The sequence below is a fragment of the Aulonocara sp. 'chitande type north' Nkhata Bay genome, linkage group LG5 (genome assembly GCF_057382095.1).
Source record: "Aulonocara sp. 'chitande type north' Nkhata Bay isolate Kocher_YH1m ecotype deep benthic linkage group LG5, A_spYH_male_GT1.1, whole genome shotgun sequence".
Taxonomy (NCBI): Eukaryota; Metazoa; Chordata; class Actinopteri; order Cichliformes; family Cichlidae; genus Aulonocara; species Aulonocara sp. 'chitande type north' Nkhata Bay.
This window is the reverse complement of record NC_141348.1, coordinates 19,799,035-19,824,058: the sequence shown is the minus strand read 5'-3', so window position 1 is coordinate 19,824,058 and position 25,024 is coordinate 19,799,035. Positions and strand designations below refer to the sequence as shown.

Sequence of the window (25,024 nt, the reverse complement as noted above, 5' to 3'; positions counted from 1 at the left end):
GCTCATCATCATCTTCTCTCCCTCACACACACACGCGCACACACACACTCGCACGCGCACAACAGGCCTACACACATATACGTTACGCGCGCACAGAAACTCTCGCTAGCGAGCGCGCGCTCATTTCTTCACACGCAAACCCAGTGGACTGTTGAGAAAATGCGATGTAAGGTCGCGTCTCGCCATAAATTATGAACCCCTCTTGAATCTAAATGAAAAGAACTGCCTGAAAGAGAGTTTTTTGACGCGCGTGGGCTGCCGGGTGCTGTCATTCGCCGTGGTGCTGAAGCTCGCGGTGCTGAAAGGACAGCTCCACACGCGCCTACACAGAGCTGCGTGCACTCACTACCTGCTTTCTTTGAGCCATGTTATTAAATGGGAGCCATGGCAGGTCAGATGAAAACTTGTGGGGTGGAAGGGAAAAAAAACATGCCCTCCTCCATACTCGTCCTCCTGCTCAGCGTGCGGGATGAAATGTCGCTGCTGATATCTTTGCGTAAAGTTTAGTTTATAACGAGCCTATCACAATATCCTCACTGACAGGCTATTTATAATTCTGCCGTTTTATGCGATGCTATCCTTTTCTAAATAGTAGGGCTTAACTGGGATCATTATGTTCTCGTTTCCAGCCCACACTGTCACTCTGTGCCTCGGGGTAGAATATCGCCTTTGCACCAAAGCCTTGTGTTTGACAGAGACAATCCTCTCCACAGACACGCTTCACGGAAAACAGAGGTTTTGAATGGTTCGTCCTCGGCTACGTGTGCTTTGCGCAGCCTCGGGGTGCAGAGACACACTAGGTACTCGAGATCAGCGGAATTCAGAGATGGTGAACGACAACGACAAACGTGTAGCGGTGTAATAAGAAAGAAAGCAAATGTTTAATGTTGCATTTATGTTATTTATGTCAGGGTGGAGCTCACTGTTCATACCAACACAGTATGGCACTTTCTATTCAGCCAAAGATGATATTACTTTTTAACCAAAAATATATAGTACTTCAAGAGTACTGGATACATGAGTAATCACTGGCACTTGTCCAGTGTTATGGTGAAGAACAGGGGTGTCAAACATATGGCCTGGGGCCTGGAAGCGGCCCACTAGAGGGTCCAATTGGCCCACTGGATGACTTTGCAAAGTGTGATCAAGTCATTATTAACTCAATGTGTTTTTTTCTTTCATGAGAGATTTATATTGTTCCTGGTGTGATGCCAGCGTTATTATACAAGAGTGAAAATGTACAGAAAATAACAAATGTTAGATCCCGGTAGGTTGTTTGGATCATAAAGACATAAAACACTCACAAAAAACTTTTATTTCCCCACAAAAACTCCACATGTGGAGGTTTTGTGAGTTTATAGCCTCACTATGATCTTTAAATTGTAATGCACATGCAATGACGGTGTAATGACCATGTCAGACGTACTTTTCTTAAGAAATTTCAGACTTTTCACCTTTTTTGTAAAGCAATGGCTGGTTAAATGCGACTTTTAGAAAGAAATGTTTTCAAAGTGTTTTGTAGAGAAATTAACTGGGGTGTTTGTTTTTTCATATGTTATTATGCAAAGGTTTTGGTAGTCCCAGCCTACTTAAGATCAAACTGGGCTGACATGAAGTAAAATGAATTTGTCAGCCCTGGTTTAGAGAGTGAATCACATGATGGTCTTAGGTTTTTTTCATGTAATATCACCTGTTTCATGTTAATATATACTCACTTATTAACATGAGCTAATCCAGGGGGTAAATGTTTTATATATGTTTTAATTGGTGTGTGGAAGTGTATACGCACTTCTATAAATGAGATGAGAAATAGGTTATCCCATATTTGGGAAATTCTTTCATTGCAACAGTTGAAATTCACAGGGCAAGAGGCGGGGTACAGCCAGAACAGGTAGCCAGTCTGTTACATGGCCAGTTGATCAATAATAATAATAATAATAATGATAATAATAATAATAATAATAATAATAATAATAATAATAATAATAATAATAATAATGTGTGGTCTTTCTGGAAGCTGAATCATTCGGTTAAGGATGTTGCTCTGTTGCCTGTCTAGTGAGTGGTGCAGAGGGTGGTTAAGGTTTTTCTGTGATTTTAGCTTCAAAAATATTCCGGGTTGCAGACAATAACAGAGCCAGCTTTCCTAAACAATTATACAGTCTATCCGTGTCACCAGCTCTGATGCTTCTCATCCCGCAGCAGCACGCTGTGCTCACCACAACTGAGTGAGAAAAAACTCCAAGATTCTGCTGCACACATTGAAGGATCTCAGCTTCCTTAGCAAAACAGAGCCTGAACAGTCTGTGTTGACTTTCCATTTGAGCTTTTTGTCAATGCAGGTGCCCAGGTACTTGTACTCCTCCACATTAACATCCTGTCCCACACGGGTCGTGTAACTGTCTGTTTCCTTCTTAAATTGATCACCATCTCTCTTCTGAGCTATTAACATTCAGAAACAGAGGATTCCTGTTAGACCACTCTACAAAACCGTCCACTAGCGCTCTGCAAACCTCGTCCTGCCCATCACTAATACATCCAACCACTGCAGAACTGTCAGAGTATTTCTGTAGGTGGCATGACCTGGAGTTGTGCTGAGAGTCTGAGGTGTACAAGGTGAACAGGAATGAAGACAGCACTGTCCCCTGTGGAGCTCCTGTACCGCATATCACCTGATCTCAAAGAGCACTGCACATTTTCACATACTGCAGCTGGTCTTTTTGGTTGTCAGTAATTCATGAGTTGTTGAATGTGTGCATTTACTGACATTTCCTGTAGTTTCTTTCTCAGCAGCAGCGGCTGAATCATGTTATATGCACTATGGAAATCAAAGAGGGTGATCTTCACCATGTCGCTCTCTGTAGTATGTAGATGACTGCAGATTTAATCTGTATTCAAACTGCAGAGGGTCAAGAGATGTCTTCACCCATGTCTTAGTTGGCAACTAGCCTGTAGTCATTGAGCTCTGAGGGTATCAACAGTGATTTGGTTGTAAAATCTGATTCTGGTCTTTTATCTAAGGATAAATGTAGTGGAGTACATAGTACTCAGTTCTCCTTCTAAATATAGTGTAGAAATATAAGGCTGCAAAATGAAATGTCCAAGGAAAGGAAGTAGTAGACTGAAAGAGGCTATTATTAGCGATGCACAGATTGTGAAATGTTTAAATTACTAGAAGGCCAAGAACCAATGCCAGTAACAAGATTTTATTTACTTATTTGTTTATTTATTTATTATTTCTTCCACTGTACTTCTTTTTAGATAGTACATAATTTGTTAAACACCCCGAAATCTGTCATAGCCAATCACAGTTGAGTGTTTGGCGCACATTCAAATTGAAGGATGACAAAAAAAAAGTCATAAACTGACAACATACATTTTATAAAAAGCCCTTTTCTCCTTGTATGTATACAACCAGCAGAGGACGACAGAAAGACAGCGGCTCCTCCTGTGACTGACCAATGAGCTCCCAGAACACTGAACGAGTGGGCGGGACCGAACCGGACCAAACGCAAACATGGCGGCTCCCTTAGATGATGATATTGAGTCTAACAATCAGGACTTCTATTCACTGCTCAACGTTAGGAAAGAGGTAAGGTTAGCTTCGTGTTTATCAGTGATGTCCGACGTCAGCGGACTTTTTGCTGTGACCTCTGTGTTGGGTTTTAATGAGAAAGCCTTCTGCAGCCCGTGTGCTCTCATCCTCCAACCGAATAACGCTTCTCTCAGTCGGCACCATCGTCGTTAGAGGTTGAGACCGGTCGAACACCGGCAGGCTGTCTATCTACTTTACATGGAAGTAGGCGCTGGCAGAAATGCTACGATCGTCTTGAAGAACATCCTCTGAAATCTGAGTTTTCCTAAAAACTGGGGCGAATATGAGCTGTGTGGATTGTAGTTGCTCATCTAAGTAACATTAGATAGCATTAGGTACACAGGGGCAGACTCCTTAGCTTAACGCGTAGTGCATTATTACGCTTTTTGTTAATGGCTTTTTAATGTAAACGCCTGCTGACTGTTTTTCACTCTTGAATTTGGACGCACTAATGCAGCAGTGGTGTTTCAGCTCTCAATTAACTGATTAGTCAGTTAATTGATTGAACAGACATTAATTCAGGAGGCTGTGGCAATTATTTTCAGGCAAAAATACCCAACAGTTGCTGTTTTAATCAGTTTAATTAGTCAGCCATTCTCAGGGGTGACTCTTGTCCTGTCTCCTGCCACAGGCCACAGCTGAGGAGCTAAAGGCATCATATCGGAGGCTATGTATGCTCTACCATCCAGACAAACACAGAGACCCAGAGCTGAAAAGACAAGCTGAGCAACTTTTCAACCAGGTTCACCAAGCTTATGAAGGTGAGGAATCTCATAGTTGTAAGGCATTTAGTAGGTATAGTTGAACTTGTGAAATGAATTGTCTGTCTTCGGGATCTGCTTTCCCTCTGCTCAGTGCTGAGTGATGCTCATTCCAGAGCTATCTATGACATCTTTGGGAAGAAAGGGCTGGAGGTGGAAGGCTGGGAGGTATGTTTCCAAACATAATCTACTTTTCTTGCATTTGAGTGCTGTGTCTGCGTCACCTGCACTTTGTGATTCTGTGTAGGTGGTGGAGAGGAAGAGGACACCGGCAGAAATTCGAGAGGAATATGAAAGGCTACAGGGAGAGAGAGAGGAGAGGAGACTGCAGCAAAGAACAAACCCTAAGGTTTGCAGCATCATAACAGCACGAAACAGCCCTGTTTCCACGTTCATTGCATTATGTCTCCCACTCTTTTCCTTTTTTCTTAATTAATCCTGTCAATCTGTTTGTCACGGCATCATTATTCAGGGCACCATCAGCGTTGGTGTGGATGCAACGGACCTGTTTGACCGCTATGATGAAGACTTTGAAGAGATGCCAGGAGGAGGCTTTCCTCATATTGAAATCAACAAGATGCATATTTCTCAGTCTATAGAGGTACAACAAACATTCACTTAGCCATTACCGTCCACCCACGTGCTAGCCTGAGCCAAGATCACATCGGTATTCTGTGCTGTCTGTCTTTTTGCAGGCTCCTTTGACGAACTCTGACACAGCAGTGCTGTCTGGTTCGCTCTCCACGCATAATGGGAACGGAGGAGGAAACATTAACATGACCGTGCGCAGGGTTATGTCAGCCAAGGGCTGGGGGGAGGTACGCACAAGCAGACACATTTACAGAGAGAAGCACATTAACGTTTTGTTTTAATGAGTAGGAACTTGTCCATCCATCTCATTATACCTCTGAGGAAGTCTGTGTGTCTATCCAGGTGTTTGGGCACATTGTCTCAGGAATGCTTTAAAGGAATTTTTTAAAAATGTAGCACAGATGTCCACCTGGATTTGAGGAGAATCTGGGTAGAATGTGGTGGCCAATGATCAAGGTCATTGTGACCTTAAATACATGCACCTTTAAGCTGAAGTGATTGTACAGATCTTCCTTGGTTGAAGACCAAATGGAAACTTTGATGTAACTTGCACTTTAACTAGTTGGGAATCATACATTCTTGCAGACATGATGTATGTAATGCGTAAGGCGGTAGGTTCAGTTTTTGTAGCCTTCTACAATCTCTTCTTTCCGTGCACTTGCATCTGCATTTGTTGCAGGTGGAGTTTGGTGCGGGAGACATACTGGGACCTCTTATTGGGTTAAAGGTGTTTCGCAATGTCACACCACGGTGGTAAGACCCAACTTTTTGTCAATAATGCGTCAAACTGCAAAACTGCATTCTCCTTTCATATCTCCTTTCTGTATGATTTTTTTTTTTCTGTTCAGTTTCATGACAGCCCAGTGCGGTTTACAGTTCTCACCTCGAGGTTTGCGACCGAGTTGTTCTCTGATGACAGCGCGGCACCTGGATCAGAACACCATGGGTTATCTTCAGTGGCGCTGGGGGCCCAACAGCGCCATGACTACCAGCCTTGTCCGAGACACCAAGAGCAGCCACTTTACTCTAGCTCTGCAGGTACATTCAAAGATAAGCATGCACACAAAGGCTGCAGCAGTACTACGTCATTACTTTTATTAATTTGATCATTTTTTTCCTTATTATTTCTATTCTTTATTGCTGTTCTCCTGGCTTTCCAACCTGCATTGTCCAGCTGGGCGTGCCACACTCCTACCTGATGATGAGCTACCAGTACAAGTTCCAGGATGAAGACCAGACCAAAGTTAAAGGATCTGTGAAGTATGTGTGTAAAAAGTGTCCTATACATGCAAAAAATAGTTTGCTGATATTGTGTTTGGGGTCATTGCCCAGTTGCATGTTTATGCTGTGTTTGGTTTTATTCAAACATACAATGAAAGTTATAGAAATATAATTTTACTTTTTCTTCTTGTTAGCATATTCAATATCATAACAATAGCTTATTCACAGAGCTAATACAGATTAAGACATGATCTGTAGTTGTTGCATTAATGGAGACATTATTTTAAAAGGTAATGTAACATTTAAAACATGCTGTTTTCTCACAACAGTGATCACCACTTATAGTAGCTCTAAAAGTCCAATTGTGGCCATGCTATTCTCTTTACTAGCTGCCTAGTTTCATTTATCTCCCTGTTCACTTTTGTATCCCCGTGTTTCTAGGACAGGCTGGTTTGGCACTGTGGTAGAATATGGAGCAGAGAGAAAGATCAGCCGACACAGTATACTGTCAGCCACTGTCAGCATTGGGGTCCCGCAGGGAGTTACACTCAAGATCAAGTACGGGCCATCTACAGTGTGGTCTCACTCTACTGTGTGTCTTTGCCTCACTGCATGATTATCTTATAAGAGTGTGCTTACATTTGGGCTTATGTAGGCTGGCACGTGCAAATCAAACATACCTGTTCCCAGTCCATCTGACTGATCAACTGCTGCCCAGCGCCGTCTTCTATGCCACTGTGGGACCTCTGCTGGTCTACATGGCCGTCCACAGGCTGATCGTTATCCCGTACACACAAGCACAGAAAGAACAGTGAGTAAATGTCCTCTGCCTCAAACAGCATCTCACATTGTCCCAGCAGAAGAAACTCTTGGTTCCAGGCTTGTTCTCAAAAACTCGTAAATAAGAAAAGATAATTTTCTATTAATCATCACCTGGTTCTCCTCTACTTTTCTGTATTTGATCTATGTTTTTTTTTTTTTACACTTAATGAATAGCATGATGGCCAAACTTTACACATCAGATAAAGGTGATCAACTCTGCTGTAGGGGGGAAAAAAGAGCAGCATTTCTATTGCGGGTGTTGTTAATACTAGAGGGATTTCTTTCATGCTTACACTGTCATCACAGACGCCTCCAATGTGAATCCCAGCGGGTGATTGTTGTCTGTCTCTGTGCCTCTCAGAGAGCTGGAGCTGCAGAGGAAGAGCTCTGCCACAGACATCGCCAAGAAGAAGCAGGAGGCAGAGTCTGCTGTGAGTACTCGCATGCTGAAACACAGTTCTTTATTGTGTGTGGGGGATAATTGATCATTGTTTCTGAGTTCAGCTCTCCTCATTATGAACTCATGACTGAATCTCGCCAGAAAAGCTCGCTACAATCCTATCCTGATTTTGCTCTCTTTCTAACCCCCCTCTCCCCTCCTGCCTTCCCTATTTTTTTTCTCCCTCGGCTCCTCTGCAGGTTCTGCTGATGCAGGAGTCTGTGAGGAGAATCATAGAAGCAGAAGAATCCAAGATGGGTGAGAGTATATACACACACACGCACACACAATAAAATCATTGCACAGTGTGGAAAAACTGATGTTTCTTTAAGTTTGTATCCACTCAAAACTTGGTAAGAATCCATATATTTGAAACACATGTCAAAGTAGCTGTCACACTACATAATGCACTGTAACTTTAGATCCTGTCTGTCTGACTCCCATAACGTCATTGCTGTGAAGCCAATCATGATGGACGTATATTACCTTTTAGGCTTGATCATCCTGAATGCTTGGTATGGGACGTTTGTGTCAGACACCAGCCAGAAGCAGGAGAAAGCCAAAGTCATCGATGTGACCGTGCCTCTACAGTGCCTCGTCAAAGACTCCAAACTCATCCTCACTGAGGCCTCTAAGGTGCGTCAAACCAAACGAAAGTTTCTTTCCGCATCTGATGTACATCTGCATGCATTTCTTTTAAACTGTTTCTCTGTGTGCAGTCAGGGTTGCCCGGTTTCTACGACCCTTGTGTAGGCGAAGAGAAGAGTCTAAAATTACTCTACCAGTTCAGGGGTGTCTTGCACCAAGTCATCTCTGCAGACACAGAGTCGCTACGGATACCCAAGCAATGTTAGTATGCGAGACTATTAAGAGTAACATTATTTACCATAGTATTCAACAGCACAGCATCTGCTTGCATCCGTGTTCAGATTACTAGTGTGTTTTTGTCTCATCAGCTCACAGAATTGAGTCCGAGTCCTAGAGGGCAGCGCTGTCGGAGTACGGCGAGGCAAACGGACTGTGTGAACAGAAGAACCCAAGAATGGAGGGGGTCACATCGAAAATAAGCTGGCCTCTCTCCTCTGGCCTTCTTCTGTTGTGACGTTAGCAAATCCGATAGTTCCTCCACTCATGTTTTCCTGTGGGCCAGCAGAATTCAGTCAGCACTGACAAGGTGTTGCCCTTTGTGTCCCCACACCTGAGAGAGCTGCTCAAATACCTGCCTTCTGCAGGGGAGAAGACCCTACAACCCTACAGACCTACAACATAGATTTATATATGCACTACACAAGAGGGCCTGACACTCCCTAAATGATGAGCTAAAAGTGGGGGCTCTACTTTACCCCATATCATTGTAGTCTTTGTCCTATATGTGTATCACATTGATAGTTTTGATCTAATATTGGTATGGCATAGTCATTGCAATAATTCATGTAAATGTTTCTGGTCGCAGATCACGTCTCACTAACCCCGAGGCTAGCCACGACTGAGGAATGACTAAACTCGAGTTTTTTTTTGTTTTTTTTTTAATTTCTCATCATCCGCTCAAAAAAAAATCATCCTAATTTATTTATGATTTTAGTGCCGCTATCTGCTGCTCACTGCGGTGCCGGTCGGCAGGTGTTAACTGGTGCTCTGAACTTGTATCTGTGAAGGCTGAGATGTAGAAGAAAGGGGAGGGCTTGCTCGGGGAGGGAACGCGGCAGTTGCCCTTTAATGGTAGAGTTCCAACTGAAGAGAGGGAGAGAAGCTCAAATTCCACATATTGATTTTTAATATCTATTCTAGACTGCAATTTAAAGGCAGAAATTCAGCTTGGATTTGATTTGCGTCAGTGTTTATTGATTGACTGTGTAGCTGCAGCCAAAACAGAATTTTCTATAAGGACTTTAAATACAGTGAAGGTTATAGTTTGTACTTCTCTGATGTATATCTGGAACAAATCCAGTGGTAGCAGTAAAATACTGGCATGGATTTGAAACATTTGGATTATTTTGTAATTGGTTGGATGCAAATTGGAGAAGATCAGCACTTTTGCCACATGTAGCTCATTTGCTGCTGATGTAATTTATTGAGCTTAACACGTTGGCTATGAAATCAAGCCCAGCTGCAGTCACAGATCAGATGATTCCCCCTTTACACTCCACAATTGCCATATCTGTAATAGGGCTGTGCATATGCAAGCCACTTTACAATCCATCTCTACCTTTCATGGTTTGTATTGATCTGAATTGATCATTCTTATACACTATATTGCCAAAAGTATTTGCTTGTCTGGCTTCACACACTTTTGAACAACCCGTTTTTAATCCACAGAATTTAATATGATGTCGGTCCACCCTTTGCAGCTATAACCGCTTCAACTCTTCTGGGAAGGCTTTCCACAAGGTTTAAGAGTGTGTTTATGGGAATTTGTACATTTGTGAGGTCAGACATGATGTTGGATGAAAAGGCCTAGCTCACAGTCTCCGCTCGAATTCATCCCAAGTGTTCCGTCAGGTTGAGGTCAGGACTCTGTGCAGGCCAGTCAAGTTCTTCCACACCAAACTTGCTCAACCGTGTCTTTATGGACCTTGCCCTCCCCTCCCCACACTGTTCCCACAGAGCCCTCCACCAAACTTTACACTTGGCTTGATGCAGTCAGACAAGTACTGTTTTCCTGGCAACTGCCAAACTCAGACTCGTCCAGTGGATTGCCACATATAGAAGCCTGATTCATCATTCCAGAGAACACGCCTCCACTGCTTTAGAGTCCAGTGGCAACATACTATACACCACTGCATCTGAAGGTTTGTATTGTACTTGGTGATGTAAGGTTTGGATGCAGTTGCTCTACCATGGAAACGCAATCTGTAAAGCTCTCTACACACTATTCTCTAGCTAATCTGAAGGTCGTGAAATTTGCAGATCTGTAGCGATTAACTCTGCGGAAAGTTGGCCGTCTCTGCACTACACACCTCAGCATCTACTGACCCTGATCTGTGATTTTTATGTAGCCTACCACTTTCTGGCCGAGTTACTGTCATTGCCAAATGCTTCCACTTTATTATAATAACAACTATGACAGTACCACGCTTGAATTCACTGAGCTTCTGAGAGCGACCTGTACTTTCACAAATGTTTGTAGAAGAAGTCTGTATGCCTAGGTGCTTGATTTTATACGCCTGTGGTCATGGAAGTGATTGGAACACCTAAATTCAATGATTTGAGTGGGTCAGTGAACACTTTTGGCAATATAGTTGTCAATAATATCTACTCTATTTTGTGTCGGGGTCCTTCTGCTGCTCTCTGAGGTGGAGAGACCGTAGAACAGAGGCACATGTTTCCATTGACTCTAGAGGTTTTGGGCAACTGAACCGTAGCCTCACCAAAACCACAAAGCTATATTGTCTAAATTAGGTGTTACAGTGTTTTAGTTTGTCATATTTTAATTTAATACTATTCTCCCTGATGCTTTCATTGAAAACAAATCAGACTCACACTCATTTTAAGCGACACGCCACTCTATAGTTGCAGAGGGCTTGTATTACTATCGTTTAGATGATAAAAATAATATTTTTCTCCCTTATTCACAAAGCGTCGCCACTGCAGGTAGCACCACAAAGTTAATTTGGCAGATTTTCACACCACCTCAATTCCTCGGGGAATTCCGACACATTCCCCAAGGGATTTGTCTTCTCTTAGGACTGAACCCGGGATCTTTTGCTTGCAAGGCGAATGTGTTCTGAAGCCACTTTATGTGGTCATACATGCACTAATTCTCCTTGGCTGTTATTTGCTCCTCTTAATGGTGAGGGAAAGGCAAAATATCCTATGATACACTTAACTGTTGAGAAATTGGTAGGTGATGTAGCATAAAAGTCCCAAAGATTTTAAGATTAGTTGCACCCTGCTCCTGTTTATTTTGGTGTATTGAAAGGGAGAGCTGTTATACTGCTCTTTGGTTGGGATTACTCTTTCAGCGTCCATTTTGCACTAATTGTTTGTAGTATTTGTCTTATGTTGTTTTAAGTGTGATGTAAAGGTTTCTTGGTCAAGTCATCTGTCACCTCTGCTCTGGTGCCACCCTGAGGCCTGCAGAAAGAGTGCTCCCTGCTGTTACATTCCAACCCATCATCCAAACTGACTGGCCGTAGTATTTAAATGTTATGAATGGTTTCAGGAGCCCGTTTTTGTGTCCTGTAAAGACAATAAACATGATTAAAAGATGTTTGGCATTTGATTACACCCTCCAGAGTCACGGAATACACTGAAGTTTTATACCTCACCCCGCTAAAAAGAAAAAAAAATCAAGTTAAAATGGTAACTCTTTATTTACAGTAGTTTACAATAGTTTCACAGAAACAGTGTGCACCACAGAACAAACGCTTTCTCAGTAAGAGGATAGAACAACCCAGGTTCAGATTAAACAAGCTGTATCACAATGAGCTTCCCCCCCCCCCCAACATTAATTTACACTAATGTCTTTAAGACGCACACTCAAAATTATGAGCTTGTGTCTGAAGGAGTCTTCAGATTCTCTTCAAGACAAGCATGTCCTGAGAAACAGCAAAAGTGATTTTAGTTCTTCAAATGTCTTAAAAACATAACTTAGGCGACTGCTGGGTACAAACCAGTTAACCCACATTTGTAAATACCAGGAGAGTGCACAGATGAGTTTAATCGTTCAAACTCTTGGAAATTCTTGTTCTTTACACAAAAAACCCCCCAAACAAACATTCTTCGTCTGTTTTAGTCGTTCCCTGGTCAACTCTTTGATTCTGCATTATAAAACCCCATCACCGACAAGTATCCAAGAATCTGAGTCTAAAATCTGTCACTCTACAGTATGGCTTTTATGCATTTATTTATATATTTATATTTATGTATATATATATATATATATATATGTTCAGAAACACACAAGTCCCAACAGCAGATGGCACATGAATAACAAAGCTTAAAGTTCTTTTAATCCAAATGGGAGCAAGTTTTCCATCAATGGTACTCCACATAGAACCGAATACTGCAATGCAAAAGTTAACGGGAGGCGATTACTCACTGAGATCTGACCTTCTGCTCTGACCTTCCAGAGACAAACCACCACTACCATGGTACTAGGGGTGCACTGATTTGAAAATTCAGAATCAATACAGAATAAAAATCTGACTTCCATTTTTTTTATGTTTATTATTATTATTATTATTATTATTATTATTAAGCATTACTCACTTTGGGCCAGGATGACAAATGAATCGTTATAACAGGGGAAGAAGAAAAAAAAAATCTGTATGCTACATGTCAGACGGCAAGTGTAGACAACAGCCCCGATTCTCACAACGTTGTGCAGAGTTAAAAGTGTAAAAACAACTCAACAGGGCCAACATGGGCCAGTACCGGTGTGTTGCTGACACATCAGTGCATCCCTACTTGATGCTTTGCAAAAGACTTGAAACCCCCTCCCCCCCCCAAAAAAACAAAAAAAACATGGAGATTGGTTCAGACAACTCATAGCAGCAGATGCATCGCCAACACCCTTATTTAAACGCTTGCGTGCATAATTTCAACCGGAAATCTTCATTGAAAACTGAAGATTTCTGGTCTGACACCATTCCAGTTACAGATACCTTTTTTTCACCTGTCAGTACTGCAAACAGGACTGTGGTTCCCTTCTATAAATATATTTGTCTCTGAAAACTTAGTCAAGCGCATCAAGTGGTTAACTAAAATCATACTGACCAGATATAACAGGATATACTGAAAACCTGACTTTTGTCATTTGCCCAATTTTTCTTTTTTCTAAACTGTTATATAACAAGTTCTTTATTAGGAACAAATGTGGTCAGCGAAGAACACTGTTTAAACACGTTGAGAAACAAAGTGTGAAAGCTTCTGTGTATGGCTGAGTAACGTGTTGATTCAGAGGAATACCAGTGTCTGGAAGACAAGATCTTGGTTCAGCTGTATGAGCTAATGGCCTCAATGATATTCTTGAAAATGTCTTAAACAAGAAAAGCAGAACAACAAACTGATGATGCAGATGCAGACTCTAGCCTCTTATCCTACATCTTTGTTCTATTCGATTATACCTCAGCTTAATACTATAGCACCATCTGAAGCAATTGACACCAGCCTCAACTTGTTTTCCTGTTTTAAATGGTTAATTATGTAACATCAATAGAGGCATCATAGAGAAATTAAATCCAGTTTAACCAGATCAGAAAGACACACCCGTCTCTGAAAGAAAGGTTAGGTGGATTTTTTTTTTTTTTTTTTAAAGTGCAAACCATTTTTCCCACAAATCCCAGCATGCACCATAGTGGGTGGCAGTTGTGAGAATTCTCTCAATATGGCAGTTCAAAATGCTTCCAGTGTTCACGAGACACCAAGCCCCAAAAGTAGCGGTTTGTTGCTATGCTAATGTCATCTACAGACAGACATCCATTCAGTGATTGCCTTACGCGCAGAGACTGTAGGAAGCAGAAACAAACCTTAGTAAATCTAAAATAGCACTCAAATTGTTCTCAAATGGGATAAGGGCTCGGGATAGGTCCACTAAAATGTTTGTAGAAAATATGGGTTCATGGTTGAACCTTGAAGGAGAGAGACTGAAGGGTGCAAGACCTGAATCTGAGGAGGAGGGGCCAGTCCAGTAGAGGGTTAAAGTAGGAGCGGTACGGGTCAGAGTTCAGGATGTGGCCTGGGGTCAGTCCAGCATGTGTTTGCGTGGGCCTACACGCGAGCGGTGGGAACGTCGAGTGTCTGGAGGTCCGTGTGTCTCTCGGCAGCTTTGGCACACGTATGTCTCTGGCACGTGACTCTTGCGGATCTTAGCGCATGACAGGTGGATCCAGGTGTTGCACTTGTTACATTCGATCATGGCGCGTCCCGCGAAAGGCTTCATGCAGAAACATGTCACCAGGTCCCACGAGTCATCATCTGAAAAGAAAGGAGACAAAATACACTGAGCTTCCACTTTATTCATTCATCAGTTTTTTAAAAACATTTAAGCATTTCTGACCCCAAAATCTCTTACCAGAGTCTACCATTATATCCTCATCCTCCCCTGAGCCATCTTCGTCTCGGAACACCACCTGCTTTCCCTGGCGGAACACCGTTCTGTTTCCTGAAAAGCCCTCCACCTTCTGTATCTTTACCACCCCTTCCTCAAGGTCTCGTCCGTCCCAGTATCGACGCTCTTCCTTGGGTTCCTCTTTGCAAGGGGACGGGCTAGGCACGCACTGGGGGTGGAGGGGAATGCTGATGTCATCTTCTGGCTCTTCTTTGATTGTTCGGCCGCCAAAGGAAAGCGGGCACTGCAGCTCTGGGACTGCTAAGTGAGCCCCACGTTCTTCAACAGACTGATGCTCCCTCTCCTTCCTCCTCTTCTTCTTCTTCAGCTTGTCAGCTTTCCTGCGATCATCTGGATGCAGGGTAGTGATTGTGTGCTGCAGAGGAGAAAATTTAATATCCATTTGAAAATTATAACAAAACTTTTACCTGGTCAGATTATATAAGGTTGATGATGTGACATACAGTGGGGCAAAAAAAGTATTTAGTCAGCCACCGATTGTGCAACTTCCCCCACCTAAAATGATGACAGAGGTCAGTAATTTGCACCAGAGGTACGCTTCAACTGTGAGAGACAGAATGTGAAAAAAAAATCCATGAATCCACATGGTAGGATTTGTAAAGAATTTATTCGTAAATCAGGGTGGAAAATAAGTATTTGGTCAATAACAAAAATACAACTCAATACTTTGTAACATAACTGTTAGGGAAAATGTTCTAAAACACTTCTTCAGTAAAGACTCAGAGAAGAGAAACACACAGAACTTCTTGCTAGCAAGGGCAGCCTCCACTCTAAGCGAGGCTGCCGGGGCAGTTCAGTGAGAGAACTGCCCCGGTCTTTATTTATACTCCATTGAGCGTATGTGTGTGTGGTGTGTGTGTGTGTGTGTTGATCAAAGGGTCATATAACATGAAAGCACAAAAGGTACATCCTTGATCATAAAGAGGGTAGTCTCCCCCACCCTAGATGGCACGGTGAGGAAGTCCAGCAGTTAAAGCACTTAGACTAAAACAGACATAGCTACGTTAAAACAATAAAACAAGGTACAACCTCTCCCACGCTCCCAGGATGTGGGGGTGAACCAAGCCTGCTAAAAATCACACATCCTGTCACTACCAAATAACTACAAACAGCATCCTACCATAAGCAAACTTATATCACTAAAAGATTATACTGACTACTAAATACAATTTTCCATTGACAATAACCTTTGTTGGCAATAACAGAGGTCAAACGTTTACTATAGGTCTTTACCAGGTTTGCACACACAGTAGCTGGTATTTTGGCCCATTCCTCCATGCAGATCTCGAGAGCAGGGATGTTTTGGGGCTGTCGCCGAGCAACACGGACTTTCAACTCCCGCCACAGATTTTCTATGGGGTTGAGGTCTGGAGACTGGCTAGGCCACTCCAGGACTTTCAAATGCTTCTTACGGAGCCACTCCTTTGTTGCCCGGGCGGTGTGTTTTGGATCATTGTCATGTTGGAAGACCCAGCCTCGTTTCATCTTCAAAGTTCTCACTGATGGAAGGAGGTTTTGGCTCAAAATCTCACGATACATGGCCCCATTCATTCTGTCCTTAACACGGATCAGTCGTCCTGTCCCCTTGGCAGAAAAACAGCCCCATAGCATGATGTTTCCACCCCCATGCTTCACAGTAGGTATGGTGTTCTTGGGATGCAACTCAGTATTCTTCTTCCTCCAAACACGACGAGTTGAGTTTATACCAAAAAGTTCTACTTTGGTTTCATCTGACCACATGACATTCTCCCAATCCTCTGCTGTATCATCCATGTGCTCTCTGGCAAACTTCAGACGGGCCTGGACATGCACTGGCTTCAGCAGCGGAACACGTCTGGCACTGCGGGATTTGATTCCCTGCCGTTGTAGTGTGTTACTGATGGTGACCTTTGTTACTTTGGTCCCAGCTCTCTGCAGGTCATTCACCAGGTCCCCCCGTGTGGTTCTGGGATCTTTGCTCACCGTTCTCATGATCATTTTGACCCCACGGGATGAGATCTTGCGTGGAGCCCCAGATCGAGGGAGACTATCAGTGGTCTTGTATGTCTTCCATTTTCTGATGATTGCTCCCACAGTTGATTTTTTCACACCAAGCTGCTTGCCTATTGTAGATTCACTCTTCCCAGTCTGGTGCAGGTCTACAATACTTTTCCTGGTGTCCTTCGAAAGCTCTTTGGTCTTGGCCATGGCGGAGTTTGGAGTCTGACTGTTTGAGGCTGTGGACAGGTGTCTTTTATACAGATGATGAGTTCAAACAGGTGCCATTCATACAGGTAACGAGTGGGGGACAGAAAAGCTTCTTACAGAAGACGTTACAGGTCTGTGAGAGCCAGAGATTTTCCTTGTTTGAGGTGACCAAATACTTATTTTCCACCCTAATTTACGAATAAATTCTTTACAAATCCTACCATGTGGATTCATGGATTTTTTTTTTCACATTCTGTCTCTCACAGTTGAAGTGTACCTCTGGTGCAAATTACTGACCTCTGTCATCATTTTAAGTGGGGGAACTTGCACAATCGGTGGCTGACTAAATACTTTTTTGCCCCACTGTAAATCTGTCTTACATCTTTCTTGGCGTGGCTGGACAGAATGGATCCTGGCTGTGGACGCTTCCTGCTCCTATCCTGGGGGCCCTTCAGGGGGCGTTGGGGGCAGGAAGATGCTGGTCCTGGGGTCCAGCCATCACTGTCGGCTGTGCTGCCTGTACTGTTCGGGGGGCTTGAGCTACTGCGCAGTGGAGAGTCCTAAAATAATAAATGGAAGTGCAGGGGTTAATTCACTAACATAAGGAGATGAAGTAGGCTACTAACAGGTAAAAAATTAATACATTTGCAATCACATGACCATAAAAATAAATCCCTGAAAGGAAAGCGAACAAGTCATCTGTTGATGGTGAAGAAAAGGAAACTAAGTCATCCAACGTTAGTTATGATAAAAGAAACTTCACATAAACCAGAGAGAGGGATGTCACATTTTATTTTGGTTTTACAGAAAATAGCACTAAAACAATGCTCTACTTTAGTTGCAGCAGTGGAGAATAACAGAACATTTGATGCTATCAAGGGTGTGTGTCACTTTACAGGAACATCTCTACCACCTGGTGCTTCTTATCTAGTCTGAATAAAAAAACCAAACAACAACAACAACAACAAACCCCCCCCCCCCCCCCCCCCCCCAATTGCGTAACAAAAGATACACTGTTATCAAAGGATGCAGCTCTACATCCTTTGATAACAGGACATGGCTTCCATGTTCTAGACAGTGGAGGAGCATGTGTTAAAAAACAAAAAACAAACAAACTGTAATTAGACTAAAATGAATGTTTTCAACAAGTTAAATGCATATAAATGTGAATGAATGACCAGCATGAACAAGGCTACTTTCCATACAACCGATTCAGTTAACCTAGTACATAGTAACATCATAGATGGCTGTATGTGTGAGAGAATAAAAAAAAAGAAGATATATATAAAAAAAAACCCGACAAGGGCAAAAGAGACCCATGTATTAAGCCAAGAGTCCATGTAAGTGCAAAAAGAAAAAAAGAAGATAAAGTTCTTAGTTGAGTATGTGTAAAACTAAAATAAACACAGGCAGAGAAACTATAAAGCCAAAAGAATCTGTTAAAGTAATCTCCCTGTCTGGCCATCTCCTTTTTGGTCCCCAAGAGTGTAGATTTCACTTCTGCTGGTCAAGACTAAATATTTTCCTACTTTGTATGGTTGTTTGTTTACATGCGGAAATATAATGCAACTATGTATAACACAGGCGATGCTCCTGATTAAAACATTTAAGAGACACCGTTATAGCCCAACTAGACAGATGCTGATGTGAAGAAGAGTGCACAGCCACCGACCGCCTGGTTTTCTTACCTCTTGAGGGTATGGGATGTAACCGGCATATGCCAGAACAAAAGTGCAAAACTTGTTAAAATCCTCCACTGTCCTCCTCCTCCTGTACGGCGGACTGAAACCCTGAAACACAATCATGTTACTGAAGCATTAGCTGCAATAAACCTGCACTGCCAGATATGGCGTTGATATGAACGACGAGTGATCGCGCCACACATCCTCTATTGTACACGGTGGGAGAAACGGCGACTAACACAGGCAAAAGTTTGATTCACTACGCCCACGCACACACATATTTATCTATAGACATGAAAGTGAACCTTCCTGCCAACCCCCACCGACAAACCCAACTAAAAACGACAGCTAATGTTAGCTTGGTCGGCTAGCGGTAGACCGCAAATAACTCACTAGCTACTGCTAACCAGCTAGTGTCACTATAGTTCAATTAACGGACAAAACAACGAAGCCGCGCGGTAATACATATTACAGACTATCAAGGAATAACAAAGTGCAACAAAAGCATCATTGTCCGCCAACTGTTACACTGCGAAAAATCCAGATGGCGTGAATATGATGGTTAGTCAGCTAGCTTTAATGTTAGCATGCTCCGTAATGATGATGGAATGTTTTATTCTCCATGAAGCATACAGTAAGGCTAACTCGCAGGTTTCGTGAAGTACCGTTTAAAGTGGCATTAATGACTCATTTTCATGCGACATGTAAAGTTTTATTTATAGAAAGCTGACAGCTTGTTCTAATACCGCGGGAATGTTTGGTGTGTATAACTTGTCAAATTTTTCCACTGGCTAATATTATATGTCAACATTAGCAGCAGCAAGCTAACGCTAACTAATCAGCAGCTGCTAGTCACAGTGACAACCTCAAATAAGTTGACATTTGCTAACGTCGCTAGCCGTGACTGCAAACTACTCACTGTCAAACAATTATATAAAACACTCACCTCCGACTGAAATGCATGGGATGTCGATGGGTTTATGTCACCCATCTTTACCGAGTAGCCGACAACCTGACGGCTTTGGCGATAACCTGGCAGACTGTCGAAGCTGGCAATCCGATGGGACCGTAAACACTGAAGTTATTTAGCCTTTGCTTGCTAGACAGCTAACGGTAACGTTACCTATGCTAAAAGCTCGAAGCAACAGTGTTAACTCAGTTTGCCACAAGCAGCAACGATAACACTACTTGGACTCGCCTACAAACGCTAGTCCTATCCGCTCAAAGTTATAAAATGTAATCGCCGACTATCAGCAAACGTTACTATTGTATTTCCATCGAGCTGTCCGGCAATTTCTCCGTTTGATCCAGTTAACAGAGTGCTGAGGAGGGTGGGGGAACGGTACACTTCGGCTGTCACCAGCTGCCTGCCCCTTGCTGCTTCTTTTTCTTCTTCTACTCATTCAAAGTTATTTATTTAAGGGAACGACGTTGTGGATTGGCGCCATCTTTGGTCAGTAGTGTGAAGGGATAAAAGCAGGCCTGCTTTAAAGGTCTCCTACATTTTAACAAATTCTCTGCTTTGGAAAATATGCATGGAAACTCGAAGGCCCTAAACTAATCGATCAATACTGACAAACAGTTTCATAAAAGCGAGGCTTCATTATTTAGTGAGAAACATAACAGATAAAAGCTCAGGGGTCGATTCCAAATGCTGGACTTGCATTTCGATCTTTTCACTGGAACTGTCAGTATGTCGTCTACAGATATGTTGATGTAAGTAATGGGATGTCATCATTAGGGCCAAAATAAACTGATCACAGACAAAGCATACATTTTTTTGGAGTGACAAAATCAACAATCTGGCAACACTCTTAAAAAGAAGGAATGCACTGAGCTTTATATAAGGAAAACCCTTTAGAACATTTAGCCCATTGAAGAACGCCTAGTTCCACAAGGCGTGTCATTGTCATTGTCATTGTCAAAAACCGAAACATTTCAACTTTTTTTCTCAAATTATTATTTTGACTTCAATCTTAAAATTGCTTAAAATAACATTTCGACTGTAATCTCAAAATGGCAACTTTTTTTCAAAATATTATTTCGACTTTAATCTTAAAATTTCGACCGTAATCTCAAAATTTTATTTCCTCTTTAGTCTTTATAATCTGTACTTCTCCTTGTAGATTGCGCGCTATCAGAAGAGGGCGCTAATGTAACCCACGAAATCCACCGAAGAAGACTTTTCCTACAGGAAGTCGCCTTTGTGAAATTCCGTTTGTTTTCTTTTGTTTGAGCGTGTTCACGCGGATGAACTCAGGCGTTGTGTAGATAATAATAGTCCAAAATGTCGAGCGTTAGACTCCAGGGCTTTCGGAGCTTTTTGACTGAACGCCTCACCGCCGTGGCCATGGAGGTGTTTGGTGAAGTTGAAAGTATCGTCGTGGAGTGCTGTGAGGAAAACAAGCGCCTGCGGGACATTCTGCACATGGTCCTCAACCCCGAGATAAAGTTACACAGGATAGGTTTGTTGCTTTTGGATCCTTGCGTTTCCAGTTGACTGACCTGTATTAGCTACACTTGAAGAGGAATTGTTAAATTAAAGCATTGCAAGCTTAATGCGACACCGTGTGTAAATACTGTAGGACGTGTGTGTGATGGGTGCGTAATTTAATGCTTTAGTTAGTTAGTTAAGACTAATACTAAAGGGCCCCCTCACGTTATAAAGCTGTTAATTAACTTTACCTCGATTGGCCTTTACCACTAAACTACTGCGGACATGTTTCATAGGTAGTAACCCATCAGTCTAACACATACAAAATGACCAGTACCAGGTAGGACCCCATTTAACCTTAACAGAACTGCTTTAATTCTTCATGGCACGGATTCAGTCAAGTGCTGGAGATATTGATCCACAAAAATACGATAGCATCACACAGGTGCTGTTGTTTGTCTGCTGCACATCCACGTTCCCCCTTCCACCGCATCTCAAAACTGCTCTGCTCGACTGAGATGTAGTGACTTAAAAGGCCGTTTGAGTGGAGTAAAGCAATTGTGATGTTCAAGAAACTAGTTTGAGATCATTTGTGTTTTAGTACTAAGATGTCTAAAACTGCGCCATGAAACCGTTACATCCCCACACGGTTACACCACAACCAGCAGCCTGAATCATTGATACAAAGTAGGAAGAGGAACAAATAAAATACTGAAAAAAGCCAAACAATAACATTTTTAAGTTATCTAAGTGACTTATATATCATGTTTAACCTGAGTAGCGAAAGATGGCGGTGGGTTTGAAAACGATTTGCCGGATGTCCGGTTTTCTCACCGGCTCTAGTGAGCCTTGAACCCCCCCCTCCAGCTATCGAGCTGGTGGGGAACTGATGTCTCTGAAATGACTAGTTGACTAACCGTGGCAGCCCTAGTACAAAGCATGATTTGTATTTGGATGTTGGAACAGAAAAATAATTTTTTCCAGTCTTCTGTTGTCCACTGTTGGCTAGCCTCAGTTTCCTATTATTGACTGATTAGAGTTGCATCTAGTGTGGTCTTCTGCTGCTTTAGTCCAGCTGCTTCAGGGTTTGATGTCTTGTGCGCTTACAGACACTCTTCTGCATACCGACACTCTTGTGTTGAAGAGCTTTTGATCAGGTGTACCTAACTGAGTGGCTGGTGATTGTGAATAACTCAATAACAGCTGTTCTGCATGGTGACTAGTGACTATTGATTCCCCCCCCCCCCCCCCCCCCCCCCAACATGGTAAGAGTCTAAGGATAGTTGAGATAAACTGTTTCCATGTCTTATGTGTTCACTGACATGTCCACGTTGACATGTTAAAAGAATCTCAGGTTAAGGGGCAAGTACCGACTCAAACTAAAGCAAAACATATATGATTACTATGTAATGTATTCAGTAATGGGGTTTTTTTTCTATTTCCTATGACAGATGTTAATAACTACGCTGGAGAACAGCCCTCAGAGCCTAACACCGGGGTGGACCTTGAAATATCAGAGGGCCTCACTACGATAGCTAAAGCAGGGAAAATAGAATATGACTTAAGTTGGGATCAGCGACAAGTGCTGACTGAAGCTGACAACTTCATTACACCAGTCTGTGTTAAAGAAGAGCATATTGAGTGTGACATAAGTTTGGAGCAACATCTGGGGCTGGGTGAAGCCAACAACGATTTTACATCAGACTGTTTTGAAAACGGATCAAAAGAAGAGGAAGAAGAAGACATCACTGACACAAACCAGATTCATGTGGCAGGTACCAGACTTGAGGCTTCAGCTAATAGCTCAACTGATGAAGCAGCTGAAGATGGAGACTGTACCTCAGATGAGTCAGAAGCAGATTGCCAGATTGAAGAAGGGACAAGTGAGAGCCACATATTTAAAAAAGGCTCAGAAACTTCAAACACAAAAGTAAGTTTTGGCTTCTTAAATCTAAAATAACTTTGCTGAGAATCCAAAATGCTATTCCTAACTTCCCAAGGTCCCACACACACCTTTCAGTAAACGTGCACCAAAAGTAGACAATTGTCTAAATGTTTATTTTATTGGGGTTTATTTTTTCCTTTTATTTTCTGATGCTAAATAGCCAAGCCTGGAACTACAACCATTTCCCCCCTAAATCAGACACTCAATAAAATAAGTAAACAAAAACAGAAATCAATGATTACAACTTATTAGATTGACAACACATCAGCAACCTGAGAGTTCCTAGAGATCTGCAGGTCTTAATGCTCAATTCCAATTTTTTGATCAAATCCAATTTTTTTTCTTCTTGTTCACACTACATATAAAATGTGACAGCAAACGCGCTCTAGTGTGAACCCTCAAAGTGATCTGCATGTGCAAAAGAAGACGTCACACATAGAGCAGGGCGATATGGCCAAAAATATTTATCACGATATATATTTGAAAATTTGCGATAACGATATAACTGACGATATAATTGATGCGAGACAAAATACAACTCCACAACATTACTAGCACAAAAAGACAACCTTCCATTTATTTTCACTTATACAAGAAGCTGGTTTTTATGTACATTAAAGCTTTATAAAAATGTAACAGTGCAAATGCAAATTCCTTGCTTTAACCAAAAGACATTTCCAGTAGAAATGGGCTGACACATCCTGAGCATAACCATGTATAATATCCACTGAAGTTAAAAAGAGGTGCTTTGCAACATTAAACTGCAGTGTGCAGTGCGTATTTTTCGGACCATAAGGTGCACGGGATTATAAGGCACATTAAGCGAAACAAAGCAGTCAGATAAATCAAACTTTATTAAACTCATTCTTCTTGCTTCCTCCACTTCTGTACCATTGATTCATTAATGTTGAATTCTCTGGCAGCTGCTGTATTCCCATGTTGCTGCAGTATATTAATGACTAACCTCGTATTGTGGATGGATTATCTCAGTTGTTCTCCTGACTGAAGTTTTGTCCGTTTACAGTATCCTGCCATGCGATTGCATTTGTCTCTAACTATCAGGAACTTTAAGGTTAACTTTTATAAGTGGAAAAGTGTTAGTGTTCGTCCTCCAGCTTCACTGTTTATGTTATGCTAACATAGCTGTGTCGCTAGCGATCAGGTAGCACATCATTATATACCAGCTAGCCCAACTTCAGTAACCCTACAAACGTCACTGCTGTTTAGTTTCCTGTCTTCATTTATGTTGGAAGTGATAGTGGAGCTGTACGTTAGAATTTTTCCAGAAATCTCAGTCAGAACATGCAATATCATGCTTAGGTAACTAGCGAAACTAGCGAGCTAACTTCCGCTAGCTTCCTGCTAACTTCGAACTCCGTTAAATGTAATAAATTTTGTTTTCATGGATGCCTGGAAGTTAAACTTCATAGTTTCACCTGGTAAAGAAGCAATGCTGATCGTTTTATTAAAGATGAAAGAATTTAGACAGTTTTTAACTCTCAGTGATGCTGCAGTGTTCGTTTGACCTGAAACATACAGAGTTTAGGACTCAGATTACTCCCAGATTTAAGAGCATCTTAGTCCAACAAATACCGTATTTTCACGACCATAAGGCGCACTTAAAAGTCTTAGATTTTCTTCAAAAAGTACGGCGCGCCCTCTAGCACAGTGCACCCTGTGTGTTGTAATGAGGACGTAGTAGAGAACACCATGAGAACGCTACAGGGTGAAGTGTGTGCGTTGACTTTATCGCACATACCTGTATAAAAGAACTGGTATGTGCGTTATGCAGGACATCGTTGTTTTAACAACCCTGAAAATGGCGAAGAGACACGCTTATGAAGCACAGTTTAAACTGAAGGCCATCAGCTATGCGGAGGAACATGGAAATCGAGCAGCGGCGAGAGAATTTAAGATTAACGAATCGATGGTTCGCAAATGGAGGAAGCAAGAAAACAAGCTCCGGCAGGTCAAGAAAACGCAGCTGAGTTTCCGCGGACATAAGGCGAGGTGGCCCGAGTTGGAGGAAAGACTCGAGCGGTGGATCATCGAGCAAAGAACGAGCGGGAGAAGCGTTTCGATGGTCACCATTCGGCTAAAAGCAGTTTCACTAGCTGAAGAGATGAACATTGAACATTTCCAAGGAGGTCCGTCTTGGTGCTTTCGTTTTATGAAACGGTGCCATTTTTCCATCCGGACCAGGACTACGGTAGCGCAGCAACTTCCAGCGGATTATAAGGAAAAGCTGGCCATCTTCCGCTCCTACTGCAGCAAA

At 42.3% G+C, this 25,024-nt stretch overlaps 2 protein-coding genes across 2 annotated transcripts; one reads left to right on the top strand and one right to left on the bottom strand.

Moving 5' to 3' along the window:
• Nucleotides 1-3,459: 3,459 nt before the first annotated feature.
• Nucleotides 3,460-11,653, top strand: dnajc11b (DnaJ (Hsp40) homolog, subfamily C, member 11b). Its single transcript, XM_086291889.1, has 16 exons — nucleotides 3,460-3,592; nucleotides 4,227-4,356; nucleotides 4,451-4,524; nucleotides 4,604-4,705; nucleotides 4,829-4,957; nucleotides 5,052-5,174; nucleotides 5,627-5,700; nucleotides 5,796-5,985; nucleotides 6,122-6,207; nucleotides 6,610-6,726; nucleotides 6,824-6,979; nucleotides 7,352-7,421; nucleotides 7,630-7,687; nucleotides 7,923-8,065; nucleotides 8,149-8,278; nucleotides 8,386-11,653. The coding sequence occupies exons 1-16, from the start codon at nucleotides 3,518-3,520 to the stop codon at nucleotides 8,409-8,411; spliced, it is 1,683 nt and encodes a 560-aa protein (XP_086148015.1). The 5' UTR covers nucleotides 3,460-3,517; the 3' UTR covers nucleotides 8,412-11,653.
• A 70-nt stretch (nucleotides 11,654-11,723) lies between these two features.
• Nucleotides 11,724-19,764, bottom strand: phf13 (PHD finger protein 13). Its single transcript, XM_086291890.1, has 5 exons — nucleotides 19,317-19,764; nucleotides 18,377-18,478; nucleotides 17,069-17,248; nucleotides 14,445-14,856; nucleotides 11,724-14,347 (listed from the first exon to the last, which is right to left on the bottom strand). Exons 1-5 carry the CDS (start codon nucleotides 19,359-19,361, stop codon nucleotides 14,115-14,117), a joined length of 972 nt encoding a protein of 323 aa, XP_086148016.1. The 5' UTR covers nucleotides 19,362-19,764; the 3' UTR covers nucleotides 11,724-14,114.
• Nucleotides 19,765-25,024: the final 5,260 nt, after the last annotated feature.